The sequence below is a fragment of the Pseudophryne corroboree genome, chromosome 4 (assembly GCF_028390025.1).
Source record: "Pseudophryne corroboree isolate aPseCor3 chromosome 4, aPseCor3.hap2, whole genome shotgun sequence".
In the NCBI taxonomy this organism is placed as follows: domain Eukaryota; kingdom Metazoa; phylum Chordata; class Amphibia; order Anura; family Myobatrachidae; genus Pseudophryne; species Pseudophryne corroboree.
This window is the reverse complement of record NC_086447.1, coordinates 695,330,873-695,349,282: the sequence shown is the minus strand read 5'-3', so window position 1 is coordinate 695,349,282 and position 18,410 is coordinate 695,330,873. Positions and strand designations below refer to the sequence as shown.

The window sequence follows — 18,410 nt, the reverse complement described above, 5'->3', positions numbered from 1 at the left end:
TTTTGAAATAACCATGACAAACACCTGGCTGGAGATTGGTTTAAAGGGCTTGCTGATCGGTCAAACAATCTTGCTAATCATTTTAATTTCACTGATATTGTGGCTTAAGCGCCTTATAAGGCAGGAACGCAGTAAGCTAGAAAAACTGGTAGATGCAAGATATAAGCAATTATTATGTTAATGTATGTGTGGCCATCATCATCAATTCTCACGGCCACAAGGGGGCGACTGTTGCCATATAGACCATTACATAACAATATAATTTAGTAGGTACCAAAGTTAGAACAAATTATGTAAATTAAATAATATGATTTATTACCCAATGTGATTTTAACCAGTTAAGAGTGTGTGTATATATATATTATTGTAAGGTATAACTTAAATAGGTTTGAATGTATTAGTCTTATGTTTTGAGAATTTAGTAGCATGTATTTCTGTGTGTTTTACTGCAAGATTATGGGTCATTATGTAAGAGACAGGTTTTCTCTGTGTAAGCCATATAGCCAGAATACACAATACATTGAGCATTACACAAATTCATCCCTTCCATGCCATTATTCATATCTGTATTAATCAAAGGATTAACGTCTGATCTGCGCTATACCAAGTACAATTAAATCAAAGTTTACATGATATGTAGATATATGTATACTGTATACTTGATTCACACACAGCAAATAAATAATCATAACTTGGTGGATAAAGTCAATAGGTCACCTAGCTCAGGTCTCATAATATGCAAACAGTTACTGGTATGAACAGGGTACATTGGAATTCACAATCAAAGATCTTCATACCTTTAGAGAGTACATCAACCAGCTGGCCTATTGTCCAGTTATACTGCTGGCCAGAGGCAATGATAATATAGGATCAAACGCACTATAAACAGGTCACAATCATTTATGCTAACACCCTAGGGCCTAGGCGAAATAGATCGTTTACACATCCATACAAAGGTAGATCTCTGATGGATAAAGGAATACCAAACTTTATGATCCCAAAATTCTCTACATGCTCACCACCGTGGGACGGAGTTAGCAGAGAACGTTTTATTACACTTTGGAATCTGTCAAAACCTATAATTATGTACTCCATTGGAAACTGTGGGCATATACTAGTTTTGAATTGGTAGAATATAGGATATAAGGGGCAGTCTGATAGATAGAGAGTTAGAAGGAGAGGAGGAAGGAACAAAGTCCAGAGGGAGTCAGGATCCTAAGACGGTAGCTATGAATTATGCCCTCACATATTCTTGCAAGTGTATAGTATGTGTATTAATTGTTTAAGTTTGTAAAACTGTTTGTGTTTTATGTATGTACCATGGTTAAGGAAGTTTAGATAAATTATAAGATTTATTATCATTGTGTTATCTTATCTTGTAATTTGTATCACCTATAATAAATGTACTAGACAAAATAGAGCTGGTATTCCAAGTCTTGAACTCATTTTCGGAATCACTAAAGTTATACATGAAATCTGCATATATTATATAAGGCTCTGCAAGTTGGGACAACTGACTTGTAGTCAAAGTATAGTACTTACATGTTCAATGAGCCAGGATTATATATCTCTGTAAAGTATATTTAGGCTTTGCCTGGAAATATTTCCTGGACAGTAGAGATATAGCTCCTTTAATCTGAGCCAATCACAGGTATGAAAATAGGAACGTCCACGCATTACATATTGTGTGATTGGACCAGTACTAAACATCACCCCTTTTGTTATGAGCCCACCTATTTGTAAGCCTATTATAATATATTTGCAGATATAAAATACATAAACCATTATATCAATATATGATATAATAAATATATGTTATATAAGATTCCATAAATCAACATATATATACAGGGATAACCTTATATAAGTGTTTTTCCCCTTATAGCTGCTGTATTGTTTATACTGCGCCTAATTAGTGCCCCCCTCTCTTTATTTAACCCTTTCTGTAGTGTAGTGACTGCAGGGGAGAGACAGGGAGCTTCCCTCCAACGAAGCTGTGAGGGAAAATGGCGCCAGTGTGCTGAGGAGATAGGCTCCGCCCCCTTATCGGCGGCCTTATCTCCCGTTTTTTGTGTATTTTTGGCATGGGTTAAATGCATCCATATAGCCCAGGAGCTATATGTGATGCATCTTTTGCCATTTAAGGTATTTTTATTGCGTCTCAGGGCGCCCCCACCCAGCGCCCTGCACCCTCAGTGACCGGAGTGTGAAGTGTGCTGAGAGCAATGGCGCACAGCTGCGGTGCTGTGCGCTACCTTTTTGAAGACAGGACGTCTTCTGCCGCCGATTTTCCGGATCTCTTCAGGCTTCTGGCTCTGTAAGGGGGCCGGCGGCGCGGCTCCGGGACCCATCCAGGCTGGGCCTGTGATCGTCCCTCTGGAGCTAATGTCCAGTAGCCTAAGTAGCCCAATCCACTCTGCACGCAGGTGAGTTCGCTTCTTCTCCCCTTAGTCCCTCGATGCAGTGAGCCTGTTGCCAGCAGGACTCACTGAAAATAAAAAACCTAAAACTAACTTTTCACTAAGCAGCTCAGGAGAGCCACCTAGTGTGCACCCTTCTCGTTCGGGCACAGAAATCTAACTGAGGCTTGGAGGAGGGTCATAGGGGGAGGAGCCAGTGCACACCAGCTAGTCCTAAAGCTTTCTTTAGATGTGCCCAGTCTCCTGCGGAGCCGCTAATCCCCATGGTCCTTACGGAGTCCCCAGTATCCACTTAGGACTTTAGAGTAATATATATATATATATATATATATATATATATATATATATATATATATATATATATATATATAATAAGAATTTACTTACCGATAATTCTATTTCTCATAGTCCGTAGTGGATGCTGGGGACTCCGAAAGGACCATGGGGAATAGCGGCTCCGCAGGAGACTGGGCACAAAGTAAAAGCTTTAGGACTAGCTGGTGTGCACTGGCTCCTCCCCCTATGACCCTCCTCCAAGCCTCAGTTAGGATACTGTGCCCGGACGAGCGTACACAATAAGGAAGGATCTTGAATCCCGGGTAAGACTCATACCAGCCACACCAATCACACCGTACAACTTGTGATCTGAACCCAGTTAACAGCATGATAACAGAAGGAGCCTCTGAAAAGATGGCTCACAACAACAATAACCCGATTTTTGTAACAATAACTATGTACAAGGGTATGCAGACAATCCGCACTTGGGATGGGCGCCCAGCATCCACTACGGACTATGAGAAATAGAATTATCGGTAAGTAAATTCTTATTTTCTCTAACGTCCTAGTGGATGCTGGGGACTCCGAAAGGACCATGGGGATTATACCAAAGCTCCCAAACGGGCGGGAGAGTGCGGATGACTCTGCAGCACCGAATGAGAGAACTCCAGGTCCTCCTCAGCCAGGGTATCAAATTTGTAGAATTTAGCAAACGTGTTTGCCCCTGACCAAGTAGCTGCTCGGCAAAGTTGTAAAGCCGAGACCCCTCGGGCAACCGCCCAAGATGAGCCCACTTTCCGTGTGGAATGGGCTTTTACAGATTTTGGCTGTGGCAGGCCTGCCACAGAATGTGCAAGCTGAATTGTACTACAAATCCAACGAGCAATCGTCTGCTTAGAAGCAGGAGCACCCAGCTTGTTGGGTGCATACAGGATAAACAGCGAATCAGATTTCCTGACTCCAGCCGTCCTGGAAACATATATTTTCAGGGCCCTGACTACGTCCAGCAACTTGGAATCCTCCAAGTCCCTAGTAGCCGCAGGCACCACAATAGGCTGGTTTAAGTGAAATGCTGAAACCACCTTAGGGAGAAATTGAGGACGAGTCCTCAATTCTGCCCTGTCCGTATGAAAAATTAGGTAAGGGCTTTTATAGGATAAAGCCGCCAATTCTGAGACACGCCTGGCTGAAGCCAGGGCTAACAGCATTACCACTTTCCATGTAAGATATTTTAAGTCCACAGTGGTGAGTGGTTCAAACCAATGTGATTTTAGGAATCCCAAAACTACATTGAGATCCCAAGGTGCCACTGGAGGCACAAAAGGAGGCTGTATATGCAGTACTCCCTTGACAAACGTCTGAACTTCAGGAACAGAAGCCAGTTCTTTTGGGAAGAATATTGACAGGGCCGAAATTTGAACCTTAATGGACCCTAATTTGAGGCCCATAGACAGTCCTGTTTGCAGGAAATGCAGGAAACGACCCAGTTGAAATTCCTCTGTAGGGGCCTTCCTGGCCTCGCACCACGCAACATATTTATGCCAAATACGGTGATAATGTTGTATGGTTACATCCTTCCTGGCTTTGATCAGGGTAGGGATGACTTCATCCGGAATGCCTTTTTCCTTCAGGATCCGGCGTTCAACCGCCATGCCGTCAAACGCAGCCGCGGTAAGTCTTGGAACAGACATGGTCCCTGCTGGAGCAGGTCCTTTCTTAGAGGTAGAGGCCACGGGTCTTCCGTGAGCATCTCTTGAATTTCCGGGTACCAAGTCCTTCTTGGCCAATCCGGAGCCACGAGTATAGTCTTTACTCCTCTCCTTCTTATGATTCTCAGTACTTTTGGTATGAGAGGAAGAGGAGGGAACACATACACTGACTGGTACACCCATGGTGTTACCAGAGCGTCCACAGCTATTGCCTGAGGGTCCCTTGACCTGGCGCAAAATCTGTCCAGTTTTTTGTTGAGGCGGGACGCCATCATGTCCACCTTTGGTTTTACCCAACGGTTCACAATCATGTGGAAGACTTCTGGGTGAAGTCCCCACTCCCCCGGGTGAAGATCGTGTCTGCTGAGGAAGTCTGCTTCCCAGTTGTCCACTCCCGGAATGAACACTGCTGACAGTGCTATCACATGATTCTCCGCCCAGCGAAGAATCCTTGCCACTTCCATCATTGCCCTCCTGCTTCTTGTGCCGCCCTGTCTGTTTACGTGGGCGACTGCCGTGATGTTGTCCGACTGGATCAACACCGGCTGACCCTGAAGCAGAGGTCTTGCCTGACTTAGGGCATTGTAAATGGCCCTTAGTTCCAGGATATTTATGTGAAGTGACGTTTCCATGCTTGACCACAAGCCCTGGAAATTTCTTCCCTGTGTGACTGCTCCCCAGCCTCTCAGGCTGGCATCCGTGGTCACCAGGACCCAATCCTGAATGCCGAATCTGCGGCCCTCTAGGAGATGAGCACTCTGTAACCACCACAGGAGAGACACCCTTGTCCTTGGAGACAGGGTTATCCGCTGATGCATTTGAAGATGCGATCCGGACCATTTGTCCAGCAGATCCCACTGAAAAGTTCTTGCGTGGAATCTGCCGAATGGAATCGCTTCGTAAGAAGCCACCATCTTTCCCAGGACCCTTGTGCATTGATGTACTGACACTTGGCCTGGTCTTAGGAGGTTCCTGACTAGGTCGGACAACTCCTTGGCTTTCTCCTCCGGGAGAAACACCTTTTTCTGTACTGTGTCCAGAATCATCCCTAGGAACAGCAGACGTGTCGTCGGAATCAGCTGCGATTTTGGAATATTTAGAATCCATCCGTGCTGTCGTAGTACTACTTGAGATAGTGCTACTCCGACCTCTAACTGTTCTCTGGACCTTGCCCTTATCAGGAGATCGTCCAAGTAAGGGATAATTAAGACGCCTTTTCTTCGAAGAAGAATCATCATTTCGGCCATTACCTTGGTAAAGACCCGGGGTGCCGTGGACAATCCAAACGGCAGCGTCTGAAACTGATAGTGACAGTTCTGTACCACAAACCTGAGGTACCCTTGGTGAGAAGGGCAAATTGGGACATGGAGGTAAGCATCCTTGATGTCCAGAGACACCATATAGTCCCCTTCTTCCAGGTTCGCTATCACTGCTCTGAGTGACTCCATCTTGAACTTGAACCTTTTTATGTAAGTGTTCAAGGATTTCAGATTTAAAATGGGCCTCACCGAGCCGTCCGGCTTCGGTACCACAAACAGCGTGGAATAATACCCCTTTCCCTGTTGTAGGAGGGGTACCTTGATTATCACCTGCTGGGAATACAGCTTGTGAATGGCTTCCAATACCGCCTCCCTGTCGGGGGGAGACGTTGGTAAAGCAGACTTCAGGAACCGGCGAGGGGGAGACGTCTCGAATTCCAATTTGTACCCCTGAGATACTACCTGCAGGATCCAGGGGTCCACTTGCGAGTGAGCCCACTGCGCGCTGAAATTCTTGAGACGGGCCCCCACCGTGCCTGAGTCCGCTTGTAAGGCCCCAGCGTCATGCTGAGGACTTGGCAGAAGCGGGGGAGGGCTTCTGTTCGTGGGAAGAGGCTGTTTGCTGCAGTCTTTTTCCCCTTCCTCTGCCCCGGGGCAGATATGAGTGGCCTTTTGCCCGCTTGCCCTTTTGGGGACGAAAGGACTGAGCCTGAAAAGACGGTATCTTTTTCTGCTGCGAGGTGACTTGGGGTAAAAAGGTGGATTTTCCAGCCGTTGCCGTGGCCACCAGGTCCGATAGACCGACCCCAAATAACTCCTCCCCTTTATACGGCAATACTTCCATATGCCGTTTGGAATCCGCATCCCCTGACCACTGTCGCGTCCATAATCCTCTTCTGGCAGAAATGGACATCGCACTTACTCTTGATGCCAGAGTGCAAATATCCCTCTGTGCATCTCGCATATATAGAAATGCATCCTTTAAATGCTCTATAGTCAATAATATATTGTCCCTGTCCAGGGTATCAATATTTTCAGTCAGGGAATCCGACCAAGCCACCCCAGCACTGCACATCCAGGCTGAGGCGATTGCTGGTCGCAGTATAATACCAGTATGTGTGTATATACTTTTAAGGATATTTTCCAGCTTCCTATCAGCTGGTTCCTTGAGGGCGGCCGTATCAAGAGACGGTAACGCCACTTGTTTTGATAAGCGTGTGAGCGCCTTATCTACGCTAGGGGGTGTTTCCCAACGCGCCCTAACCTCTGGCGGGAAAGGGTATAATGCCAATAATTTTTTAGAAATTAGCAGTTTTTTATCGGGGGAAACCCACGCTTCATCACACACCTCATTTAATTCATCTGATTCAGGAAAAACTACGGGTAGTTTTTTCACACCCCACATAATACCCTTTTATGTGGTACTTGTAGTATCAGAAATGTTCAAAACCTCCTTCATTGCCGTGATCATGTAACGTGTGGCCCTACTGGAAAATACGTTTGTTTCCTCACCGTCGACACTGGAGTCAGTGTCCGTGTCAGTGTCTGTATCGACCTGAGGTAACGGGCGTTTTATAGCCCCTGACGGTGTTTGAGACGCCTGTACAGGTATTAACTGATTTGCCGGCTGTCTCATGTCGTCAACAGTCTTTTGTAAAGTGCCGACACTATCACGTAATTCTTTCCATAAGACCATCCAGTCAGGTGTCGACTCCCTAGGGGGTGACATCACTAACACAGGCAATTGCTCCGCCTCCACACCATTTTCCTCCTCATACATGTCGACACAGCGTACCGACACACAGCACACACACAGGGAATGCTCTGACAGAGGACAGGACCCCACTAGCCCTTTGGGGAGACAGAGGGAGAGTTTGCCAGCACACACCAGAGCGCTATATATATACAGGGATAACCTTATATAAGTGTTTTTCCCTAATATAGCTGCTGTATATATTAATATGCCAATTTAGTGCCCCCCCTCTCTTGTTTTACCCTGTTTCTGTAGTGCAGGACTGCAGAGGAGAGTCAGGGAGCCTTCCTCCAACGGAGCTGTGAGGAAAAAATGGCGCTTGTGTGCTGAGGAGATAGGCTCCGCCCCTTTTTCGGCGGCCTTTCTCCCGCTTTTTTGTGGAAAACTGGCAGGGGTTAAATACATCCATATAGCCCAGGAGCTATATGTGATGTATTTTTAGCCATTTAAGGTATTTTCATTGCGTCCCAGGGCGCCCCCCCCCAGCGCCCTGCACCCTCAGTGACCGGAGTGTGAAGTGTGCTGAGAGCAATGGCGCACAGCTGCGGTGCTGTGCGCTACCTTATTGAAGACAGGACGTCTTCTGCCGCCGATTTTCCGGACTCTTCACTCTTCTGGCTCTGTAAGGGGGCCGGCGGCGCTGCTCCGGGACCCATCCATGGCTGGGCCTGTGATCGTCCCTCTGGAGCTAATGTCCAGTAGCCTAAGAAGCCCAATCCACTCTGCACGCAGGTGAGTTCGCTTCTTCTCCCCTTAGTCCCTCGATGCAGTGAGCCTGTTGCCAGCAGGTCTCACTGAAAATAAAAAAACCTATTTAAACTTTTACTCTAAGCACCTCAGGAGAGCCACCTAGATTGCACCCTTCTCGTTCGGGCACAAAATCTTAACTGAGGCTTGGAGGAGGGTCATAGGGGGAGGAACCAGTGCACACCAGCTAGTCCTAAAGCTTTTACTTTGTGCCCAGTCTCCTGCGGAGCCGCTATTCCCCATGGTCCTTTCGGAGTCCCCAGCATCCACTAGGACGTTAGAGAATATATATATATATATATATATATATATATATATATATATATATATATATATATATACATACATACATACATACACACACACACACACAAATACATGTATGTGCATGTATATATACACTGATAGATAAAATTATACTGTATTTATGAATCAATTGCTTCTTGATTCTGCAGCACCACCAGTGTTACTCCCAGAGTTACTTCACACTGACATCACTCAATCCCGGACTTCCGCCGCCAGGTGAAGAGACACGGGAGATGAAGAACTAGCAGCGCCACGTTGACCGGAAGTATCACCCGCACACTCCCTGTGACACCTGCTCCCAGTCTCCCTATATGCAAGTCTCAGCAGAATGGTGGCGGCTCCCAGTCCCCCCTAGAGGAACGCTGCCCGTGGTGCGGCGGCACACTCTGAGAGAGAGACCTCGGATGAAGCTAAACGCGGGTGGGCGGGAGTTGAGCGTAGGCGGACATCATCACATCGCAAGGTGATGTGAGGCCGCCGACATCGACCAGTAAAGTGCACTTACAGTACTATCAGCAGGCAGCGGGGGCCTGGCACAGCAGTGGGGGGAGGCACGGGAATGATGAGCGAACACTGTGCTACAGCAAGCGTGGCGCCGGACATTAGGGGGTGCCTGTGCGCACCAGGCACCCCCCGTGCGCACGCCTATGTTTGTGGGATTGCATAAACAGAATGTGGGAGAGAAAGTAAGCAGGCTGCTACTCTGAGGAGAGGCTAACAGTTCATATTGGATAATACAAAGACAAATTGTCCATGTTCGATTGTATCAATCTTTGGCAGTAATGGTCATCTAAGGCTTTGGTGTGGGAGAATTGCTAAGAGATTTTATTGCATTAAAGAGTTGCTTCAGGTTAGAAGAACTAGCCGAGTTTGGAAGTATATTTGATTTGTAGCGTGCAGAGCAATATGTAGTCTCCCAGGAGCAGAGAGAACACACCCACCTGGAAGTGAATTGGAATACTATATGGGGCAATGGCGGAAAACCAAGGTGATTTGCAGTGTGTATTCACTGCGCTAATAAAGGAGGATCCCTGGATGTGTGCAGCAGGTGCACATTAAAAGGATCGAAAGGTTCTGGATGTGAACATTATGGCGAAAAGTAAAATGTCGACATGCTTATAATGTCAACATTTAACATGCCGACACCAGAAAGTCAACAGTAAATTTGTGTGTTCTATTGAGGCTAAAGGGTTAGGCTAAAATATGCACACACACTTGCCACCCACCCGCCCACCCTGGTATGTCAATATTTTAGTTAACATTTTAACCATGTCGTCCTTCTATAATTGCGGACATTCTGGTGCGTTGACTTTTCATAACACACCCCTTTAAAAATAATTATATGTCCAAATACTGAATGTGTATGTATCAACCTGAAAAATCTTCCTGTATGGCTAAGAATAAAGTAGTACACCAACCAAAATGGAAGAAAATTCCTCAAAAAGTACTTAGAAGTGTTAGAAAGTCCTACCAGACTCTCAGGGTTCCTGAGAGCAGGAGGCACAATTCCGAAGGCCAGGAATGGTAAATGCTATTATTTCATCATGAACTGCCAATTGGCAGGGTATAGTTATTTTATTTGTTTCAAGGAAAGAATGCCTTCTAACTGCAGATAAAAATGGAACTGTTAATTCTTTGATGCTAAAGTAATAAAAACAAGGGTCTGGTGCTTTTTGATTTAGATAATCTATAAATTGTAAGTAGTATTGTACCTTTAATTATTAGCGCCTGTTACTACAATACTCCGAACCTCTGCTTCCAAATAAAAATTCTCTTTGGAAATAGGAACTCTTTCTAGATACTGTAGGTTTAAAAGCTACAATGGAAAGGGGATGCAGTTAATTTGCTGGCTGTCGGGATCCCGGCGATCAGGATACCGACGCTGGAATTCTGACAGCCGACAATGTCGAAAGTCGTTAACCCGGCACACAGGGGCTATTCCAACTTGTGGGTATCCACGACACCAATAGAGTGGGAATAGAACCTGGAACAGATCCGAGCCCGCAGTCTAGCGAGTCCGTAAGGGGACTATTTGCACTTGCCCCGCTGCCGGCATCTTGGGTAGGATGCCCCTGCCGCTGTCGGGATCTTGACAGCTGCTATGGTATATTGGCAGGTAGACCCCTTTCATATTGCACCCATGTGCAGTCTCTCTGTTCAGCTGGCACTTGGAGATGACATCCTCTCCAAGCACCAGTGATCCAGCTCTCTTTATACTTTTAGCGTGACCCGGGTCACGCAATTTACACTGCAACTACTCAGGTTATTTTTCAAAGGACCCTTTTCCACCAAGCCACGACCCAGGTTGCACGGAAAAAAAAACGGGATATTGCGACAGTGAAAAAGAGGTATATGTGATGTCACACGGAAGAAGTGCATTGTAGAAATATCAGCTGCTAGAATTATGGAAGAAATGAAATGCCATTGACGCAAACACTTTTCTTGCCTGGAAAAGTGCTGCTATTTGAAGTGCCTGTATGACACCACCATAAAAGGAGCAGCAAAAGAACAAAAATAATTTGCAATGAAGTAAATGTGTGTATCTATATATTTTCACACAGTTCTGGAATACACACACTTGCATACACACAATTTAACGGGTTCCTCTGTAAGCAATCATTGCACTATTATAACAGCAGCACATGATTATACAAACAATAAAAGCTATTTTCTTATCCTTTACTTAAGAAAAAGTAGAAGTTTTAAGTGTCTTACTGGAAAAAGGAATTGCCCCGAAGAAGGTAATAAAAAGGAGGTTCAGATACATAAATGTGTTTCTTACTTATCTCCTGTAATAGTTATTGTGAATCCATCATATTCTTTCCCTTGATCTTTGAGGCTGGGGACTTTTGTGTTCACTGTGAACCCATCTCTTGTTTTGCTGTTTAACTGCTTTCAAAAAGTAAGATATAAGTAAGATATAAGTATTATCAATTTATGGGATGAACAGGAAAATGGTTTTATTCTTTTTTTTTTTTTTTTTTATCAGTTGTGTGCGATTTCCTTACATATCCCCTTAGACTGGGTAGGTCACCAATTAGGAGTTATTTTATTTGCCATAACACAGTCCTCAAAGGAGGGACTGTCCAGTTTAGGCTGTTGGAGGACAGGACAAGGTTTACAGATTGCTACATTTAACAATAGAAAAACAGATTATAAAAAGGTAAATAAAGAGAATCTACTGGATAGAAATATAGAAGGCCATTAAAGTATAATTTTTATTATACTCTATGTGCATACTGCCATCTTAACTGATAACACAAAAAAAAGGATGTAGCAATACTGAACATCTGGAATGCAACTTAAATGTTTATTAAGAGTTTACCATACTTAGCTCTGCATTATTGTAACAGTCGCGTTTTATGAAACACTTGATTACAAACAGAATAGATGAAACCTCAGTTTCCAAGTACTACTCATACATCAGGTTTCTAAGATAATACTGCAAGTGCATAGGTTACACTTTGGTTGGCCAAACACTGTTGTACTTGGGTTTCCCTCAAACTACAGCCACATGCAGTATGGGAGGTGGAGGCTGGGATCCAGAGTGTATTCTGACATGAGCAGCAGATATATGTGACAGAGCCGCTGCTAGCATAGAAAAAATCTTACCTTCATTATCGGTAACAGGTCTTCTACTTTGTGAACATTCTGTAATGCTTCCTTAACCTCAGAAAGACCTCTGGGATTATTTGCACTAGGATAAAACAATTGGAAACGTAAGATGGTACATGAACAGCTGACTCTTCCAGATAAATAAAACCTCACCAACACCAGCTGCTGTACTGAGTAGGGGGACTATGCCACTGGCTGCAGTACTGAGAATGTGAACTGTTACACCTACTGCTGTACGGAGGAGGGCCACTACTACAGCAGCTTTACTGAGAAGGAGGGCCACCACTACAGCTGCTTTACTGAGAAGGGGGACTGCCACACCAGCTGTACTGAGAAGGGGGACTATGCCACCGGCTGTTGTCCTGAGAAGAGGGACTATGCCACCGGCTGCTGTACCGAGAAGGGGGACTACACCAACGGCTGCTGTACTGAGAAGGGGGACTATGCCAACGGCTGCTGTACTGAGATGGGGGACTGCCATACCTGCTGCTGTACTGAGAAGGGGGACTGCCACACCAGCTGTACTGAGAAGGGTGACTGCCACACCAGCTGTACTGAGAAGGGGGACTATGCCACAGGCTGCTGTACTGAGAAGGGGGACTATGCCACCGGCTGCTGTACTGAGAAGGGGGACTATGCCACCGGCTGCTGTACTGAGAAGGGGGACTATGCCACCGGCTGCTGTACTGAGAAGGGGGACTATGCCACCGGCTGCTGTACTGAGAAGGGGGACTATGCCACCGGCTGCTGTACTGAGAAGGGGGACTATGCCACCGGCTGCTGTACTGAGAAGGGGGACTATGCCACCGGCTGCTGTACTGAGAAGGGGGACTATGCCACCGGCTGCTGTACTGAGAAGGGGGACTATGCCACCGGCTGCTGTACTGAGATGGGGGACTATGCCACCGGCTGCTGTACTGAGAAGGGGGGACTGCCACACCTGCTGCTGTAGTGAGAAGGGGGACTAACTGCTGTACTGAAAAGGCAGACTACCAAACCAGCTGCTGTACTGAGAAGGGAGGCTATGGCACCAGCTGTTGTATTGAGAATGGAGACTATGACACCAGCTGCTGTACTGACAAGGAGGGCTACCACACCAGCTACTGTACCGCAAAGGGGAAATGCCACAAGTGCAGCTGTACTGAGAAAGGGAACTGCCACATTTGCTGCTGCAACAAAACATTGCAGGCCGAACGAGGCGTGCCAGGAGCGTTTCCAGGGTGGTTGTGTGACATCACTTGCAGCTGCTGACATAAAAAAAAATGGTGGCAGGGATCAACCTTAGTTTGATGCGGACGCATTGTGAGGCGGCGCCACACATGCTCTGTGGCCTTGCCCTGTCCTGGGCTGTCCCCAGCATGTGAGGAGATGGACGCAGATCTTGCTGCGTATGCAGCGATCTGCGTCTATTTCCGAATAAGGTCCCATGACCATGGCTGCTTACTTGAAAAAGTATATTATTAATTCCCTTTATTACTTCCCACTGGCAAATGTATTTTCCAACAAATTACATGAGAAATGGCCATAGGCAATTTAAAGTTTAGTGGTATATCTCAAATTAGCAGGCTGCATTTAGGTATTGGTTAGTATTTACAACGTGTGTCTAGAAAAGGTTTGACTTTACAATTGCAGTAAAAATGAAGTTTTAATATTCATTTAATTTAGTCTACTGATCAGATATTCATTTCATAATGAATTACTGGCTCCACTTGAAATGAATACACTGATTGCAAAGGGAAATTATTCAGCCCTGTGCCAGGAAACTGTAGACCAGAGTAACATCATAGTATTCATGTCGTTGTGACTGACTTGCCCCGTGCTACTGTCCAATGAAAGAGACTAATCTATTTCCCTTGTAACTAAGAAGAAAAGAAGATAACCTGGAGCTCGGCCACAGGCATATTTGGTAAGGAATATCTGCACTTGGTCATAGTAGGGAATTTGTAAATAAATCTAGTTCTTAACACCGTAAAGTGGAAATCACCACGATGTACACCAAATCCTCTGCTGCAAGTACAGCACTGCATAAAAACACTTACCAAGAAGCAGCATAATCCAGTCATGCCTAATACATGATTACCTGTGATATATAAGAATCCGATCTTTTATAAAACTTAGAATCTTCTCAAAATATTCCAGATATCGCATGTTGATGACCTGGCCTCTGTAAACAAAATACATATACAGAAACTTTACTTTGCTGATGCATTTCCCTTGTATACTAAAATTTGAGACAATATTAAAATGTACACATACTATAGCATATCTAGGTATGCAGCGTCATGACTGCATTTTGTGAACTTGTGCTTCCATAAGTGGCAGAAAGGGAGAGGAGGGGTGGGGAGAGTCAGAGGAATTCAATACAGCCCAATGGATGTAATATGATGTTCCAGTACAGCATATCACGTCAATCTACATTTGGTTAGTGGTAGAAATGTACGTTTTAAGACCACTTTTAAATACATGGATGTAATATGTAATAGACCTTCTTGGGTTTGTCATCTTTAAACTATATCAAGATTGTGAACACAAACCGAATATTGCAGGTGTTTTCATACTTCGTGAAACACCTTCTACACCATGACTAGTGAGCTGTGGAAAACATTTTATGCATGGAATCCTACAATACCAGGGACAAAATGTATTTTCCATGAATCAACAGTCTTCTATAACAGTTAGGTAATAATTCCTTCTGTCAGAACTTTTGTACATGAAAAGTCAAAAGTAGCCAAAATTCAAACTAGTAGCAGCTTTTTATTGGTTAGCTTCTTTAACACTAAATAATGTTGTTCAATCCGAACCCCCAGTGACACCAGCAGATATATGCAGTTATTTCCCAACTGTATAGCACAACATTACCTGTGAGCTGATCATCTAGCAGGACTGACAATCAGATCAATGTTATTTAGCCCACAACATTGGCGCTAAAACTCCACTGTTCTGTTAAATCAGTAGTCATGCTGAACAAGATCTGTGTATTAGGGGTCAGCATAACAGGTTTTTATGAGAATATTTTGAAATTACCTTATGAGATTTATATGATTGTTGAACCCTCTAATAAGACTCTGAGTTGGCATTTGATCTAACCAAAGGACGGGCTGGTCAGGGTCAGCAATCCTGTCAAAACAAAATGACAAACTTAGATTGAACACAAGTAGAATTGAAGCAGCAAAAAACGTGTTTGTTTTTTTAATTTCCTTTTAAAGCGCATTTGCCTACTCTTCTGTAATATCCATGAGATTCCAAAATTTCATGGGACTCCCAGCAAAGCAGGCCAGACTATCGTACTCTGCTCCACTTTTTGCTGAAGTGGGTGGGGCCTTGATGCGACTCATGTAATCAATCTCAACCCCCTGCTGCTTGATGATGCATTATTTTGTAGCTCAGGTGATGCAGGGATGGGATGATGCAAACTTGTACCTTGAACTTCCCCCTCCATGATCCCCTCAGAGAAACACGATTCTGCTGATAGACCACTAATTTGCTGAGCATTCACATTAACTGAAGAAACAGATAACCCCGTTTCCAGATCAGCAATGACCAGAGATCGTTGGTTCCCAGAACACTACAGCTCTACCTTTATTTCTTAAGGGAAAAGATCCTACAGCAATAACCAAGAGACTGGGGGGGTCATTCCGAGTTGTTCGCTCGCAAGCTGCTTTTAGCAGCTTTGCACACGCTAAGCCGCCGCCTACTGGGAGTGAATCTTAGCATAGTAAAATTGCGAACGAAAGATTCTCAAAATTGCGAATAGACACTTCTTAGCAGTTTCTGAGTAGCTCCAAACTTACTCGGCATCTGCGATCAGTTCAGTGCTTGTCGTTCCTGGTTTGACGTCACAAACACACCCAGCGTTCGCCCAGACACTCCTCCGTTTCTTCAGCCACTCCCGCGTTTTTCCCAGAAACGGTAGCGTTTTTCCGCACACACCCATAAAACGGCCTGTTTCCGCCCAGAAACACCCACTTCCTGTCAATCACATTACGATCACCAGAAAGAAGAAAATACCTCGTAATGCCGTGAGTAAAATACCTAACTGCATAGCAAATTTACTTGGCGCAGTCGCAGTGCGGACATTGCGCATGCGCACTAAGCGGAAAATCGCTGCGATGCGAAGAAATTTACCGAGCGAAGAACTCGGAATGACCACCTGGGTTCCTACTGCCCTAGTAAAAACAGGATTTTGGTACTTACCGATAAATCTTTCTACGATTCCATAGGTGACACTGGAGTTACACGGGGGGGTGTAGATGGGTAATGAGTGGAAACTGGCACTTTAAATATTCTTAAGACTAGAAGTTAACTCCTCCCCCTATATATCCCACAGGCCTTCGTTAAGATTAACCAGGCCCAAGCCGAGACAGTGTTTAGAGAAAACACAGGACAGAGGAACAGGAGAAGAAGGAACCAACCAAGAAAATGTCGAAAAAGCGAACAAGCACTACAAACAGATACACTGCAGACAACAAACATGCAGCTGCAAACCCACGAGAAAATACTGCAGCAGAAAAGAGTGCTGGGAGTAAGTACAGTGTCCCCTTTTGAATCTGAGAAAGATTTATCGGTAAGTACCAAAATCCGGTTTTCTCTTTCATCCACTAGGGGAAACTGCAGTACCCTGCGACCAAACCCTGAATCAGTGGCTACAATGGTAGCAAAATGGCCGAACTTAACCGAAGGAAGAATTGTGGACAAAGAATCTGCCCTGCAAGTTGAAAAGCAAAGGCTAGTCCACTAGGCTACGCAGCCTTCAGACAATAAACACATTAATCAACTGGAAAGGATCTGCTGAGATGCAGGCCAGCCCTGTCTGGAGTCATTATACAGCAGAAGCAAAAAAATCTGTTCTGTGCATGGAAGCAGTACGAGAAACATACTCAAGGAGCCCTAACCATAACTAGAGAAGACGACTCCTCATCAGCCAACAAAACCAAAACCTCAAAATGATGATTACTGTGGAAGGCAGAGACCACCCCTGGCAAAAACAAATCCGGCTTTGTGCAAAGTTCAGCCGGATCGTCATCAAAATTGAGGCAGGGTGCCGCTAAACACCAGTTTCTGGACCTGAAGCATATTAGGAAGAACAGCTTCCAGTATACCTTTGTTGCTTCAAGTACACCGCCACATCGGTAAAGAAAGACACTGTAATGCAAGGTACACAAACAGGCCCTTGTGAAGAAATTCCACCTGGTGTGGTAATGGCCACGGGCCATCAGTGGTGTCGAGAGAGGGGGGGGGGGTACAAATTAGGTCTGAAAGAGGGCCCAGTGGGGGCCCAGGCCCACCCCTCCTTTGATTAGGCCATGCCCCCTGAAAAGTACCTAGGCCCAGCCAGGCTCCATACTGCCCTAGCTGGGAGGCATGCCACGCTCCTGTGAGTGCTTCTCATGTGCTAGACACCCCCCCAAAGAGTGGTCACACCCCTTCCAGGGGGGACAGGGGGCCCCAGAAAGTTGTTGTACCAGAGCCCAGGATTTCTCTTGCCAGCCCTACGGGCCATCATGAGAAACTGCAAGCACCACTCTCCGCGCCTCCAAGGAAGACTGTCATGGACTCATGATTGATGTGTCTGAGAATCCAGGACCACCTAGGAGAACACGCATACTAAGGGGGAGATGTACTAAGCAGTGATAAGAGTGGAGATGTGAGCCAGTGGAGAAGTTGCCCATGGCAACCAATTAGCTGCTCTGTATAATTTTATAGTATGCAAATTATAAATGTTCCTTCAATGCTGATTGGTTGCCATTGGCAACTTCTCCACTCGTATCACTGCTTAGTACATCTGCCCCTAAGTGGAATACACCAATAAAAAGTGTCTATAAGAGGTAGATCAGCCAAAGTGAGAACCCAGGACCAGAAGATGGGCATGCAAAAATAAACAATAAAACTCCTTACCAAGGACCAGGATGGGAGGAACGCAAGATGACAAACTCGATGTAAACTTCCAACATTGAAAATAGTTTTACAGCACCTGTCCAAGGAGGGGACCAAAAAGGTAGACTCAATTGCCACTTCCTATACAAGTGAAAAGGAGGATTTTAGGGGAAACCTCAGCAAAACGGGCCAATGTTGAGTACCTGGATAAGGGTTCTATAGGGTTTTTTTAATGGCAAAAACATCCTCAGAGGAATTGGTGGAGCAAGACCCTACCTGCGACCGACCAGAAGCTGCCTGGTCATATTTACTGACCCGTGTTGAACGTCGCAGACACAAGCATCTCCAGGGAGGTAGAGTACCAAAGTTTTGCTGTAGTAGGTCTGAGACGCCATGCTCTACTACCTAGTCTTTGGACTAGAGCTCCTTCAGTAAAAGATGTGGCCTGTAA

At 45.3% G+C, this 18,410-nt stretch overlaps 1 protein-coding gene across 3 annotated transcripts in view; it reads right to left on the bottom strand.

Annotated features, from left to right (window-relative positions):
• Positions 1 to 18,410, bottom strand: part of TTC13 (tetratricopeptide repeat domain 13) — a 227,023-nt gene that overhangs the window by 69,814 nt on the left and 138,799 nt on the right. For 2 of the 3 annotated variants that reach the window (XM_063917918.1, XM_063917920.1), the window contains exons 15-18: positions 15,110 to 15,202; positions 14,166 to 14,249; positions 12,083 to 12,167; positions 11,253 to 11,362 (exon numbers count right to left, since the gene is read on the bottom strand). In XM_063917918.1, the coding sequence (XP_063773988.1) occupies positions 11,253 to 11,362; positions 12,083 to 12,167; positions 14,166 to 14,249; positions 15,110 to 15,202 (372 nt within the window). The remainder of the gene's footprint in view (positions 1 to 11,252; positions 11,363 to 12,082; positions 12,168 to 14,165; positions 14,250 to 15,109; positions 15,203 to 18,410) is intronic. The other variant, XM_063917919.1, reaches the window with a different exon arrangement.